At 39.9% G+C, this 14,399-nt stretch overlaps 1 protein-coding gene across 1 annotated transcript in view; it reads left to right on the top strand.

Annotated features, from left to right (window-relative positions):
• LOC123503186 (neuroligin-2-like) overlaps window positions 1-14,399 on the top strand; it is a 156,561-nt gene that overhangs the window by 135,524 nt on the left and 6,638 nt on the right. Inside the window, exons 5-10 of the mRNA XM_045252733.1 lie at window positions 2,028-2,308; window positions 5,819-6,043; window positions 7,834-7,977; window positions 9,427-9,578; window positions 10,874-10,992; window positions 11,474-11,651. Of these exons, the coding sequence (XP_045108668.1) occupies window positions 2,028-2,308; window positions 5,819-6,043; window positions 7,834-7,977; window positions 9,427-9,578; window positions 10,874-10,992; window positions 11,474-11,651 (1,099 nt within the window). The remainder of the gene's footprint in view (window positions 1-2,027; window positions 2,309-5,818; window positions 6,044-7,833; window positions 7,978-9,426; window positions 9,579-10,873; window positions 10,993-11,473; window positions 11,652-14,399) is intronic.

A 14,399-nucleotide genomic window follows, 5' to 3' on the forward strand; every position in this document is an offset into this window, starting at 1 on the left:
CTCTCTCTCTCTCTCTCTCTCTCTCTCTCTCTCTCTCTCTCTCTACTTCTGAAATAGCAATCCATCTTTTCATGAGTCTAAGATCAGAAAGCTTTCCACAAACTTTCTTTTATCTCTTTTCTCTTCTCTCGAGTTTAGGTCTCTCTCTCTCTCTCTCTCTCTCTCTCTCTCTCTCTCTCTCTCTCTCTCTCTCTCTCTCTCTCTCTCTTGTTCATTTGACTGTCAGAGTAATTCCCATCTTCTGTCGTGTCAACATTCCTACTCATAATTAGTTTGGGAAGGAGGAAGAGGAGGAGGAAGAGGAGGAGGAGGAGGAGGAGGAGGAGGAGGAGGAGAAGATGGTATACCCACTGTTTACTGTCTCCTTTCATGTTTCCCCACTTGTCTTCTCTTGTCTTGCTCTTCCTCGTTCACACACACACACACACACACACACACACACACACACACACACACACACACACACACACAGTCATTTATTTTTCCTTCATGGTTCATTTGTCATGCACGAAAACCTTTGTGTGTGTGTGTGTGTGTGTGTGTGTGTGTGTGTGTGTGTGTGTGTGTGTGTGTGTGTGTGTGTGTGTGTGTGTGTGCTTCTAATGTTTGACTTGTAATTTCTTCCTTAAAAAACTTGAATTAAAATGTAAAATATCCTTGGTTCTCTTCCCTGTCGTCATGATTATACTCTGATAACAACCTCCTCCTCCTCCTCCTCCTCCTCCTCCTCCTCCTCCTCCTCCTCCTCTTCTCCTCCTCTCTTCCTCCTCCTCCTCCTCCTTCTTTGTCTTATTCCACTTTGTCATTCCATTCATACGCCCTCCTCTCCCTCTCTCTCTCTCTCTCTCTCTCTCTCTCTCTCTCTCTCTCTCTCTCTCTCTCTCTCTCTCTCTCTCTCTCTCTCTCTCTCTCTCTCTCTTTATTTATCACCTGCTCTTTCTCTCTGTTTCCTTTTCGCGTCTCTTCCTTATTCCAGTGTTTCTATTTCCTCTAATTCATTCATCCTTGCCTAGTCCAATATTCGCTTTTCTTTGTTTTCTTTCTATTTTTATCTATTTTTCGTTTGTCTCTTGTTTTTGTTCGTTTATATATTTGTCAATTATTTTATTTTATTTCTTTGTCTCTTTATTTCTCATTCTCTCTCTCTCTCTCTCTCTCTCTCTCTCTCTCTCTCTCTCTCTCTCTCTCTCTCTCTCTTTCCTTCCTCCAATCCTCCTTCTATTTCTGTCTCTTTAATCCTCTTTTCATTTTTCCTCTTCATTTTTCTTCTTCTTTATTTTTCTTTCTTTTCTGTTCTGTCTTTTTTTTCATTATTCCATCTTCGTTTTCTATTTATGTTCATCCAATTTTTTTTCCTTTCCTACGTTTTTTTTTCTGTCTGTCTCTCCTTTCTTCATTTCTTCCTTGTTTATTCCAAATGATCTCATCTTTCATCAAATTTGTTGCGTTCTTCTTTCCTTCCTTGTTTATTCCACATTTTTTTTCCTGTTCCTGTCTTTTATATTTTCCTTTGTGCTTTTTCCTCATCCCTGCTTCCTTTTATCTTCCTTTTCTTATATATTTCCTTTCCTTCTACATTCGTTTCTTATCTTTTGTCTCTCCTTGCTTCCTTCCTTCTTTCTATCTCTTCCCTTTTTCTTCTGTCTATTTCTTTCTCCATTTTCTTTTTTGGCTAATGTAACACCTATCTCTTCTTCATTCCTTTTGAGGTTTTTTTTCTTATTTTCCATCCTATTTCTTTTTTTTATCTCTTCATTACACCATCTTTGAATCATTCGTTCTTATGTCTATCTCCTCCATTTATCTTTTTAATCCATAATACCATCTATCTAATTCCTTTTCATTTCCTCCTTTCCTTCTATTTTCCAACTCTTTTTCCCCTTTTCATCTTTTCACTACACATTTTCCACCCATTTTTCCTTTTTCATCTTTTTATCACACCATCTTTTAACCCTTCCATCACTACCACCCTTCATCTATTCTCAGTCATCACGGACTAACCCCAACAAATTCATTTCTCCCTCCAGCACTCTTTCAACGGGCCGTCTTGATGTCAGGCTCAGCGCTAAGCCCCTGGGCAGAAGTACAGGACCCTCTCTCGGTGACAGCTCGTCTTGCTAAGCTTCTCAACTGCTCTCTGCCCTCAAGCCTCAGCGACAGACACCCGGAGACCATCATGTGTCTGAGGAACGTCTCTGCATCACGCCTGGCTACCCTCGACCTTCCAGAATACAAGTTTACGTCTCTCTTCGGACCCAGTGTTGACAACGTGGTGGTAACGCAAGATTTCAAGACCAGGATGAAGAGGGTAAGTGTGTGTGTGTGTGTGTGTGTGTGTGTGTGTGTGTGTGTGTGTGTGTGTGTGTGTGTGTGGTGAGAGGGGTTATTTAGGGTGGGTGATGAGAGAATGGGTGGTGAATGACTGGACAGAGAGAGTGAGTGGTGGGAGGGTATGTGATGGCAGAGAGAGAGAGAGAGAGAGAGAGAGAGACAGACAGACAGACAGACAGACAGACAGAAAGAGAGAGACAGACAGAGAATAACTTTTACTTAAACATAACATGAATTAACAAAAAAAAAATACATTGAAATACCAAAATAAGTTATAGTCATTTCCTAAGCCTGCCCTCCCTCTCTCTCTCTCTCTCTCTCTCTCTCTCTCTCTCTCTCTCTCTCTCTCTCTCTCTCTCTCTCAGACAATAACAACTCAGAATTAGGTTACATTACGTTAGATCAGACTCGATAACTATTTTCTCTCTTTATCTGTGCGTTCTCCTGCCTTCCTGTCTGTCTGTCTGTGTGTCTCTGTCTGTGTGTCTGTCTGAACGCAAGCCACAGCACGGGAGACTGGAATGAACGAAACGGTGTGCAGTGAAAAGAAATTAACTGCTCGCACCGCTCCATTAATGCTCTCCTTGTCTCTCCTAATTCACTGTAGATTATTCATTGCGACCCATTGACCTGAGAGAGAGAGAGAGAGAGAGAGAGAGAGAGAGAGAGAGAGAGAGAGAGAGAGAGAGAGAGAGAGAGAGAGAGAGAGAGAGAGAGACATAACTGCCATATTATTCCAATTTCCTTCCTGAAGTCAACGAACGAAATGAGAAAGAAAGAAAGGAAGGAATAGAAAAAAAAGAAGAAGAAAAAGCTGAGAAACAAAGGATCCAATTGCTTCACTTATTGCTTCATGAACCCTGAGACACGAGACACGAGACACTGAACCGAGACGAAGCAGTAAGGACGAATAATTGAAGCTTCAGTGTCTCAAAGGCGATTCATAATGAGTGTCGACAGACGATAGTGACTTCAGAGATACGGGGAGAAAAAATTGCAGCTGGAAATAGTGTAAATAAATGAAATATATTAATAATGAAGTAGGAAATCAATGTTGTAGAGGGGAAATAAGTCAAAGGGAAAGACTCTGTGGAAATTAAGTGTCGGAGGAAGAAATGTAGGAGGAAGAAATATTGGTCATGAGAATTAAAGGGAAAAATCTCATCGACTAAACAGTGAGAGGAGAAATGTGACACGATAAACCTTTGTGATAGGAAACACGTCTTAAATATTCACTATTTTGACTTTTTCTTTACAAATTTGTGGGTTTATTTGAACTTTAGACAGACAAACAAACACACACACACACAGAAACACACACACACACACACACACACACACACACACACACACACACACACACACACACACACACACACACACACACAGGAAAATAAAAAAACAACAGATATACAAAGTGAGAGACAAACAGAAAAAAAATAAAATAAAAATAAGGAAAAAGAGACAGACAGACAAATAAACAGAAATAAAAACACAAAACAACCAGATGAAAAAAAAACAGACAGAAAAACAGGACACAAAAAAGACAAAAATAGACAAAAACCAAGAAAAACAGACAGACAGACAGACAGACAGACAGAACCATTACCCAGGTATTGGAAACGACCAGCCCCCTTACCTGAGAACTGCAACCTTACCTGTGCCTGGCTAATTACCTGGCCTAATACCGGACTCCTAAATACCTAATAGGGGTAATCGCTCCCCCTAACAAGCCCCAGAAAGGCGATACAATTACGGACAAATTTATCGACTAAACAGATAAATACTCGACACGTTTCTACATGTTTATCTTCACCTGATGAGCTTCTTACCTAGGAAATATTTTGTCAACACGTGAGATAAGATTCTGAGGAGCAGGAGGAGGAGGAGGAGGAGGAGGAGGAGGAGGAGGAGGAGGAGGAGGAGGAGGAGGAAGAGGAGGAAGAGGAGGAGGAGGTGGAGGTAAATGTGTAGGAGATTGAGGAAGAGGTTTTAATAGAAGGAGGAAGGAAAGGACGGGATGGTGAGATGGAAAAGAGGAAAGTAGGTGGCGTTGGAAGAGAAGGAGGAGGAGGAGGAGGAGGAGGAGGAGGAGGAGGACGGAGGACGGAGGAGGGAGATAAGAAAAAGTTGTGATAGTGTGCAGAAATGAACCGGACTGACTCTCATGTGTGTGTGTGTGTGTGTGTGTGTGTGTGTGTGTGTGTGTGTGTGTGTGTGTGTGTGTGTGTGTGACTGTTGGGGAAGTTTTCAGCTTGTCTTGGCACACCTCGTTAGAGAGTTTAGGGTTTTCGTCCTTGTCCACACACTTGTCATTATTTCCTCCCTCCACCACCACCACCACAACCACCACCACCACCACCACCACCACCGTCACATCTTCAGCCAGTGACCAAATTGTTCCCTTAATCCCTTCAGTTGTTACGTCCCTCCCCACGTGACCAGGAAAAGGAAACTCTTGTCCATGTCTTTTTTTACTTTTTTTCTTATATAAATTCTCTCTCTCTCTCTCTCTCTCTCTCTCTCTCTCTCTCTCTCTCTCTCACATCGTATGGCTGACTTAGTTTGCTCTCACTCTCTCACTCTGCTCCTCCTCCTCCTCCTCCTCCTCCTCCTCCCCAAGCATCTCTAATCCAATTTCTGGACCTTGTTCCTTCAATTTATCCCAGAAATCCCTTGGTTCTCTCGCTACGCTCTTTTTCCTTTACTACACACCCACGACACACGCACACACACACACACACACACACACACACACACACACACACACACACATTCCCTCATCATCTCATCACGCTCCAAATTTACCCTCACCTTCATATTCCTCCTCATATTCCCCTCATATTCCCCTCCCTTACAGTTTCACCAGCCTCTTATCACCCTCTTCCCTTCCTCTTTACCCTTGTCATCACCTCATTCACTTATTCTCCCTCCTCCCCTTCTCTTCCTCCTTTTTTCTCTTTTAGTTTCGTTAATTTCTCTATTTCTCTTTTCTTCTCTCTTTCTGCTGTTTGGTTTCATTCGTTTGTTTGGTTTGTCCTTCTTCATTTTGATTCCTTCTTCTCTTTCGCTTTTCTCTGTTCCTTCTCTCCCTTAGTCAATCTCTTGTTTTGTCTCTCGCTTTCTCTCTCGTTCCTTTCTCTCCATTCCCTTCTCTTCTCTGTTGTCTTATCACCGTCTTCCCTCTTAACTCATTCACTCACTATGCATTCCATTTCCTCACCCTCTTCCTTTCCCTCTCCTCTGTCTCTGTCTCTCCCATCCTTCAACACACACTCCCCCCTCACCCCGTCTCTCTCCACACACTCCATCTTTCCTTCACTCCACTCCTACCTGCTCTTCCCATCTGCAAACACTCCTTCACTCCACCTACCCATCATCCTCTCTCAGTCTATCCCCATTTCTCAATACACATATTCGTCCCTCTATCTATCCATGTATCTATCTTCCTTTCTCTCAGCACACGATCTCTCTCTCTCTATTCCAGGTCTTAGAGAAGCGAGGACTCAGTGTAATGTTTGGCGTGACGGAGGCTGACGGCTTCCCCCAGCTGAACAGAGAGCAGATACAGGAAGGCTTGGACGTGTCAGCCAGGAACCGTCTATTCAGAACGTATGTGAGGAACGTCTACCATCACCACCTACAAGAGATCTACCTGGCCATCACCAAGGAATACACGGACTGGGGCAACCCGGCGCAGCATCCCTACGTGGTGAGCCGAATAGAGGCAGTTGAAGTTTTGATTGATAGATAGAAATGCAGATGAAAAGGGATGGAAATAGAATGATAATGGGTTTTTTAGATGGAAGATGGAGAATGAGGTAGAAAATAGAGTGAGAGAAGGTTGTTGTAGAGGAAATAGAGGTGAAAAAAGATGATGATGAAAATGGTAGAGATTTTTTAGACGAAAGAGAAAGAAGGAAAATAAAGATAGAGAGGTGAAGTGGGAATTTTGTAGTTGAAGTTTTGAGTGATAGAAATACAGATGAGGAATGAAAAAAGGATGGTAGACAAATTTTTTAGACGAAAGAGGATGGAGAATGAAGTAAATAATAAAAGAAAAGCATGACAGAAGGATGTCTTAAAGGAAATAGAGGTGAAGGATAAAAAAAAGATGAAGAATGGATGAAAAAGATAGTAGAAATTTTTTTAGATGGAAGAAGATGGAGAATGAGGTAAAAAAATAAGAAAAAAATGGCGTAATAGAAAGAATAGAGGAAATCGAGGTGAAAACAGACAATAGAAAAAATTACTTAAAGAGAAAAGGATGAAAATAGACCTGCAAAAAAAATGACGGTGATTTTTCAGAAGGAAATGAAGGAAAAATATGAGAAAAACATCCTTCATCTTCAAACAACTATTTACATCATTATTCCTTCCTCCCTTTATTTTCTTTCTATCAATCAATTCTCTTCCCTTCAGTCAATCTCCTGGTCTCTTTTCTTTCTAGTATTCGCTTGATTAGAGAAGATGAGGGAGAGAGAGAGCGCGCAGGTGTGAAGGAGGAGAGAAAGATGAGACAGCTGATGATAGATTGCTAGAGGAGGAGGAGGAGGAGAAAGAGGAGGAGGAGGAGGAGGAGGAGGAGGAGGAGGAGGAGGAGGAGGAGGAGGAGTAACATGCAGCGATAGAAGTGAAGAGGAAGGAGAGAGAGGAAGTGACATTATCGGGAAGGTGAGAGAGAAGAGAGAGAGAGAGAGAGAGAGAGAGAGAGAGAGAGAGAGAGAGAGAGAGAGAGAGAGAGAGAGAGAGAGAGAGAGAACAGGTGATTACATTTGCAATTACCACAAGGAGCAGGTACACGAGAGAGAGAGAGAGAGAGGTACAGGTGTTGCAAGCGTGTACCGTGTGATTATAAAAGAACACATCAATTTTACTAAGAAACTCTCCATGTTCTAAATTTCTTCCATGTAATTCTTTCGCTGGTTAATTCTAATGTGAGTTTCCAGGTAAGGTGTTTGAAGGTGTTAAGGTGAGGTTTACGTCAGGTGAGGCGGGGTGAAGTAAGGTTAGGTTAGGTTAGGTTAGGTTAGGTTGGGTTAGGTTCAGGTTGGGCTTAGTTAAGTTAGGTTAGGTTAAGTTACGTAAGGTTGAGCTAGGTTTAGGTTGGGCTAGGTTGGGTTAGGTCAAGTTGGGTTAGGTTAGGTTAAGATAGGCTATGTTGAGTTAGGTTAAATTAGGGTAAGGTTAGGTTAGGTTAGGTTACGTTAGATTAAGTATTAGAGTAAAGTAAGATAGAAATAAGTAAGGTAACGCTAAGTAAGATGTTAGATACGATAAAATAAGACTAAAAAGTTAATTATAAGAAAAAACACTCTAGATTAACTTAGGTTCACTTGGTAATATATTAAACAAGGTAAGCTAAGACTGAGAAGTTAATTACAAGATAGAAAAACACAAATCGCAGTAACATCAAATAAACTCTCCAATTACACGAAACCTTCACCTTATCAACACATTTCAAAGATCAAGTCCCAGGAAAGTCTCGCCTCTCACACACAGATAAGGAACTTGGCGGTGGAGGCAATCAGTGACGGCTCCTACTTGGCGCCTCTCATGGACTTTGGGGAGATGGTGAGCACTCAGGCGCCCACTTACATGTACGTCTACAGCCACGCCAACCACCACCACGACAAGGACAAGAAGGTACGTGACTGTTCCCTCAATACTTGCCCTTTTCATCTGCTGGCCTTCTTCAGGTATCAATTGTCTGTATTCCCTCAATATTTGCCCTTTTACCTGTAGTCCTTCCTTCTTCAGGTATCAATTGTCTGTTTTACTCCTTCGGGTTTCAAGTATTTGCTTTTGTTTCTCTCTAGGTTTCATTTTTTTTCTCTGGTGTTCCTTCAGATCTTCATTTTTGTCCTTTAGTCTTCCTTTATGCCCTATCTTTCTCATTTTTTTTTCATTTCTCTCATTTTGTCTTGCTTTATGTCTTCGTTTTTTTTCCTTATCTTATTCCTCTTCTATGTCTGTATTCATCTCATTTAGTCTTGCTTTATGTCTTAAATTTCTCTCCTTTATTTATTCAGGGAGGTTTCAAGACATTTATTCCAGACTTTTGACTAGTTATGTTTCGATCTTTCAGGAAACTGGCATTCAAATTGGCCTTTTTTTTTTTTTTAATCTTTTGCCCTTGACCGGCTTCCCTCTACCATAAAAAAACCAGACAATTATTTTTTTTTTTAACACACCAGTTCACTTCACATCACCGCCTCGTGTATAGCCAGACTAGCAATACTTAGGTACACTGTAACGGGATAGCGGCTCTGTATCTTGTATCATTGCACGGTTATAACACTGCAGGTTGCGTTACAATTAATACACAAACGGTCATTATCTTACTGAAACCTGATACTCATATTGTGTTTAGAGATAGACAGGTAAATAGATACTGTGTGTGTGTGTGTGTGTGTGTGTGTGTGTGTGTGTGTGTGTGTGTGTGTGTGTGTGTGTGTGTGTAAGTATATGTGAATGCACGTTACCTCACCCCTTCTAAACCTTTCCTAATAGCACCATTGAGATCCCCTCGCACTGATTACGATACTTTGAAGCGAAAACACAATGCAATACCATTTACCAAGGCGATCTTCATAAAAAATCATAAAAACTAATGAGTGGAAGAAATAATTAAGACAGTAATGTTAAAATAAATAGTAAATACTGAGCGCAGGCGGATCTACCTGTGTGGCGTGCTCTGTTCTTCCCTCTTGGGCTAATGAGTCTATGATTACAGGTGTGGTAATTAGCTGGCTGAGGTGAGCTGCCTCGTTATTGACCGGAGAGAGAGAGAGAGAGAGAGAGAGAGAGAGAGAGAGAGAGAGAGAGAGAGAGAGAGAGAGAGAGAGAGAGAGACACACACACACACACACACACACACACACACACACACACAAAGCACTTTTTTTGAGTCCTGACTAAGTGTAGCTATTAAGACAGCGTCAGTATTTCTTTCAGAGTTTAAAGAGAAGACGCTGTTTCGCCACAACTCAGAAAATTTGCATCCGAACAATACTTAGCAATTATCTGATCTAATAACACTAAATAATCTCTCTCTCTCTCTCTCTCTCTCTCTCTCTCTCTCTCTTTATGCAGCCGTTGGGAAGTCTGTTTGCTTCAGAGATTCCCCTTCTGTTCGGAGCTCCGTTCATGGATGACCCGGGACACTGGACAGATAATTTTTCGAAACCGGACTTGCACGTTTCGGAAATGCTCATGAGATACTGGACCAACTTCGCCAAATCCGGGTAAGCCAACGCCACAAAAAAAAACAGTAACTTTAAAACATACCCAAAATGAACCTTAATCCCATCAGTACTATGACGCGTTTTCATATTCACTCTGGTTACTATTTAGCGATTTTATACAGCTTCAGAAACGTATGTGTGGGATTAGAATAGTGAAGACTTTAGCCAATAACCTTCTCACCTCCATAGAGCCTTCCTAATGTCAGTAAAATCGTCTAATCACACTCATAACTCAAGGTAAAAGTGCGTCCCAGTACTGAAGGGGTAGAAAAACGACCACACACGCTTTCAAAACAGTAACACCCTCAAGTTTCAATTTCTGTGCGTTTTCCAGAGAAATCAAAAGTGATCCAGAGACAGGAAAAAAAAAAACATATAAATGCGCCTTAAAATGACCTGGACATTTTCAGATAACCAAGACCTTCATTCAAGTCACATTTTCTGGTTAACCTTACCATCCAAAAAACACAAAGGCAAGAAAAGCAAAAAATATCCATAAAAAGACCACAAACCCAAATAATACTCTCAAATTCTAATTTTTTTTTATCTAAGCTTACCAAAAATAAAAGAAAAAAAAGCCAGAGACACGAAAACACAAAATAACAAAAAATCCTAACTTTTTTTCAAATTACTAAGAGTCCCATTTTCTGTCTAACTCTACCAAAAAAAAAAAAGACAAAAAGCCAAAAAAAAATAAAAGAAGAAAAGAAAAGAAACCCAGTGACACGAAATATACAAAATGACAAAAAAATCCTAACTTTTCAAATAATTAAGACCTTCACGTCCTATTTTTCTATTTAACCTTACCAAAAAAAAGACAAAATAAAACACCTTACTAGAAAATGAAAAGAAAAGAAAAGAAACCTAGAGACACGAAAAACACAAAATAACAAAAAAATCCTAACTTTTCAAATAATTAAGACCTTCACGTCCTACTTTTCTATTTAACCTTAACCCCCCCCCCAAAAAAAACCCACCTTACTAGAAAATGAAAAGAAAAGAAAAGAAACCTAGAGACACGGAAAACACAAAATATTCCTTAAAAAGACCTAAACTTTTCTTCATAATATTTTCTTTCTTACCCTACCAATAAAAAACAAAAAACCAAAAAAAGAGAAAAGAAAAGAAATCACGAAAAAACACAAAATAACGAAAAAAAAAAAAAATCCTAACATTCTTTCAAATCATTAAGACCTTGACGTCTCAATTTTCTAACCCAATAAAAATAAAATCGATAAAATAAGACCACAACACGAAACAAAAAGCCCCTCAAGTCCCGTTTTCTGTTTTCCCAGGGACCCAAACCTTCCCGAGGAGACCAAGCCCGTCTACTCGTACAAGGACCGAGGCAGCAGACAGAAGAACGTGTCCTGGGAGCAATATGAGGCGGTGTATGAGAAGTTCCTTGACATTAGTAAGTGAAGAAATGATGATAATGATTCAGGGTTTATCGTGTGTGTGTGTGTGTGTGTGTGTGTGTGTGTGTGTGTGTGTGTGTGTGTGTGTGTGTGTGTGTGTGTGTGTGTGTGTGTGTGTGTGAATCCACCACCTATATTAAGTATTTATTTGTGAAAGGTTAAATCTCTCTCTCTCTCTCTCTCTCTCTCTCTCTCTCTCTCTCTCTCTCTCTCTCTCTTGGATAGGTCTCAGAGAAGCTGTAAAATTCATGAATCCTCAGTACTGACCTTACCTAACCTCACTTAACTTGACTGAGAGAGAGAGAGAGAGAGAGAGAGAGAGAGAGAGAGAGAGAGAGAGAGAGAGAGAGAGAGAGAGAATACGTAACTACAAAACACATCATTTCCGCAACACCAATAAGACAAGAACAATAAACACCACCACCACCACCACCACCATCACCACCATCACCACCACCACCACTACGTCCCCTTCAGGTTACCGTCCGAGGCTCAAGGACCACTACAGGGCTCACAAGGTCGCCCTCTGGAACTGGCTGATCCCTGAGTTGGAGGAGGCTGGCTCAAAGTACCCGGAGTCAGACGAGGAGGCGTGGCACTCTTCAGAGGATCCTAAACATTTCATTGGCCCAGTCAGACCTTTGGATCCTTTTAGGTAAGTTATCCCTTCAATTTACTCCGTTTTCTTTCTTATTGTCGTTCCCGTTTTCTTTTTTTTTTATATTGATGCTTTAATCTCTTCATTCTGGTGACTATTTGGTGATTTTTTTTTTTCATTCCGTTTTCTTTCTTTTTGTCTCTCCCGTTTTCTCTTTTTTTTTTTCTCTTGATATTTTGATGTTTTAATCCCTTCAGTGCCCAGTGACTCCATTTTCATTCTGGCGACTATTTGGTGATTTTTTACAGCTTCAGAAACTCATGTGGGGGGGTTTAAATAGTGAAGACTGTGGCCCATTAATCTTCTGACCCCCATACACAGTTTATAATGTAAACAAAATAATCACTTCAAAAAATAATGATAAAAATTCGTCTCACTACTGAAGGGGTTAATCTAATGTGGCGGATTTATTTAGCTTTTTTTTTTTATTCCAGTATTTATTTATTCATTCATTTCATAGCGTATTTTGTTTATCGTTCTGATTTTCTTCATTTTTCTGTAGCGATCTTTTCATAACCCTTTCTTTATCATTTAATTTTATTTTATTTTTTCCTACGAGCGGATTTTTCATACATTTCTTTATCTCTGAAATTTACCTTTTTTTTTTTTTTTTTTGGAGCGAATTATTCTTTGTTCAAAATCAGGGAGTGTTTTTTTTTTCTTCATTTCTTCCCAAACTAAAGCTAAACTAAATCTACACTTCGTTTTCCTCATATATTTTTTCTTTTTCCATCATTTTTCTTTTCCTTTAATTCGTGTGTGTGTGTGTGTGTGTGTGTGTGTGTGTGTGTGTGTGTGTGTGTGTGTGTGTGTGTGTGTTTCCCGTATTGCAAAATAAAGATATTCCCTAAAAACCACCATAGAAATAAAAACCAATTGCTATTTTTTTGTATTCTCGAATGAATTTGGCATCGCTGTGACGTGGGCCTGAAAGTAAACAATTGTGAGGAGAGATTAAATGCAACTAAAAATAAGGTTATATACAAGAGTTAGCCAGAACCTTGACTCCTGTGTGTATCTCTATTGAATTCTGAAACTCTTACTTGTTACCTATTTTTTTCGTTCTTGTGATATTTTTCTCTAATTAACTATATATATTCTACACCCAATTCTGAGTTTTCAAAAGGGAATAAATCTTCATATATATTCTTCTTTCTAATCGCTACCTTCCTTTCTATATGTTTATAAAAATTTACTTTGTTTCTGCTGGTGACAATTCTTCCGCGTGACAGTGAAAGGGTTAAGTTAGGTTAGGTTAGGTTTTATTGTGACATGTTTAAAACTTAACCAGAACCTTGACTCTGGCGCATCTCTCTCTGTTGAACTCTAAAACTGCCTTGTTATCTTTTTTCCTCCTTCCTTTTTCTCCTTCCTTTTCTTTTCTTTTCTTCCTTTCCCTAATTAACTCAACATCTTTACTTAGTCTCCTGCCAAAACTAATCTTTGAACTGAGAAGAAATTTTAAAATGTATTTTTTTTAATCCCTGACTTTCTTATAGATGTTATAAAGACTTCTTATTTTGTTTCTAGTGCTAATGTTTGTTCGTTGTGGCACTGGAAACGTTACGAAAGTGTTAATTTGACATCATTAGAACTTAACCTGAAGCTTGACTCTTTCATGTGTCTCTTTTGAACTCTTAAACTCTATCTTGTTATCATTTTTCTCCTTTTTTCTTTTCTTTATTTCCCTAATTAACGATAACTCTACATCTTTATTTGTTCTCCTGCCAAATCTAATCTTTTAACTGGGAAGAAATTATAAAATGTATTATTTTTAATCCCTGACTTTTTTGTATATATGAAAATAAACACAAACACTAAAACAACGCTAAAAATATTTCCTGTTTTGTTTTTGTTAATAATTGTTCGTCGTTAGAGTGAAAGGGTTAAAGAGTTCAGAAAGTGTTATTGTGACATTTTAACAATTTAAGTAACCTTTATTTTTGTATCGTGTTTTTTTTTTCATTCATATATTTTTTGTACTGAAGTGATTATTATTTGTCAATTCTCTTGTTAGCTTATTATTTTTTCCCTAAGCAACTGAATACCATCCTTTTCTCTCGTTACTGTGACTCAAACCCTTCAGAGACGAGTATGCGAATATTTTCTAACCTGCGACCAAATTTCCCTGCATTTCTGCTTAACCGTTAACTTTTTTCTCTCTCTTTTGAAGGGGAGCAACAAAATACCACGTGTTTTCCGTTCTGTTATGCCACTGACTCCCCTCCTCCTCCCCTCCCCTCCCCTCCCCTCCCCTCCGGCCTTCCTCCCGTGTAACAAATAAACAAAAAAAAAAAAAACACGAAACGGACGATGCTTCAAGTGTAGATGAAAAAGATAAACAAAAAAGTGAGCTTGGTGGGTGTGCTGGGCGTGGCGGGCGTGATGGGCGTGGCGGGTGTTGTATACACACAGGGCGTTCACCTCTTTCATCAACTTTACAACTTGACGTGATGGAGCATCGCTGTGGGGAGGAACAGAGGAACGGAGGCAGGAGGAACAGGCAGGAGGGGACGGGAAGGCTGGAGGATGGGAGGTGGGAGGCGGGAAGAGAGGCGGTGTTAAACTTGGAGAAAGAAAGTTTGCGATAATTATGAAAGTTGATGAAGAAGCGTGCGAAATGCGTCTTAACCTGTACTAACGAGCAAACCACCTTCACCTGGGAACACCCGGGTTGCCTATTCCGGCGATATGTTTCTCCCTGGGAAGTAAATTAAGTCTGCGAGGAGTGTGAAGGGTTAATGG

This window comes from Portunus trituberculatus, chromosome 13 (assembly GCF_017591435.1).
Source record: "Portunus trituberculatus isolate SZX2019 chromosome 13, ASM1759143v1, whole genome shotgun sequence".
Classification (NCBI taxonomy): Eukaryota; Metazoa; Arthropoda; class Malacostraca; order Decapoda; family Portunidae; genus Portunus; species Portunus trituberculatus.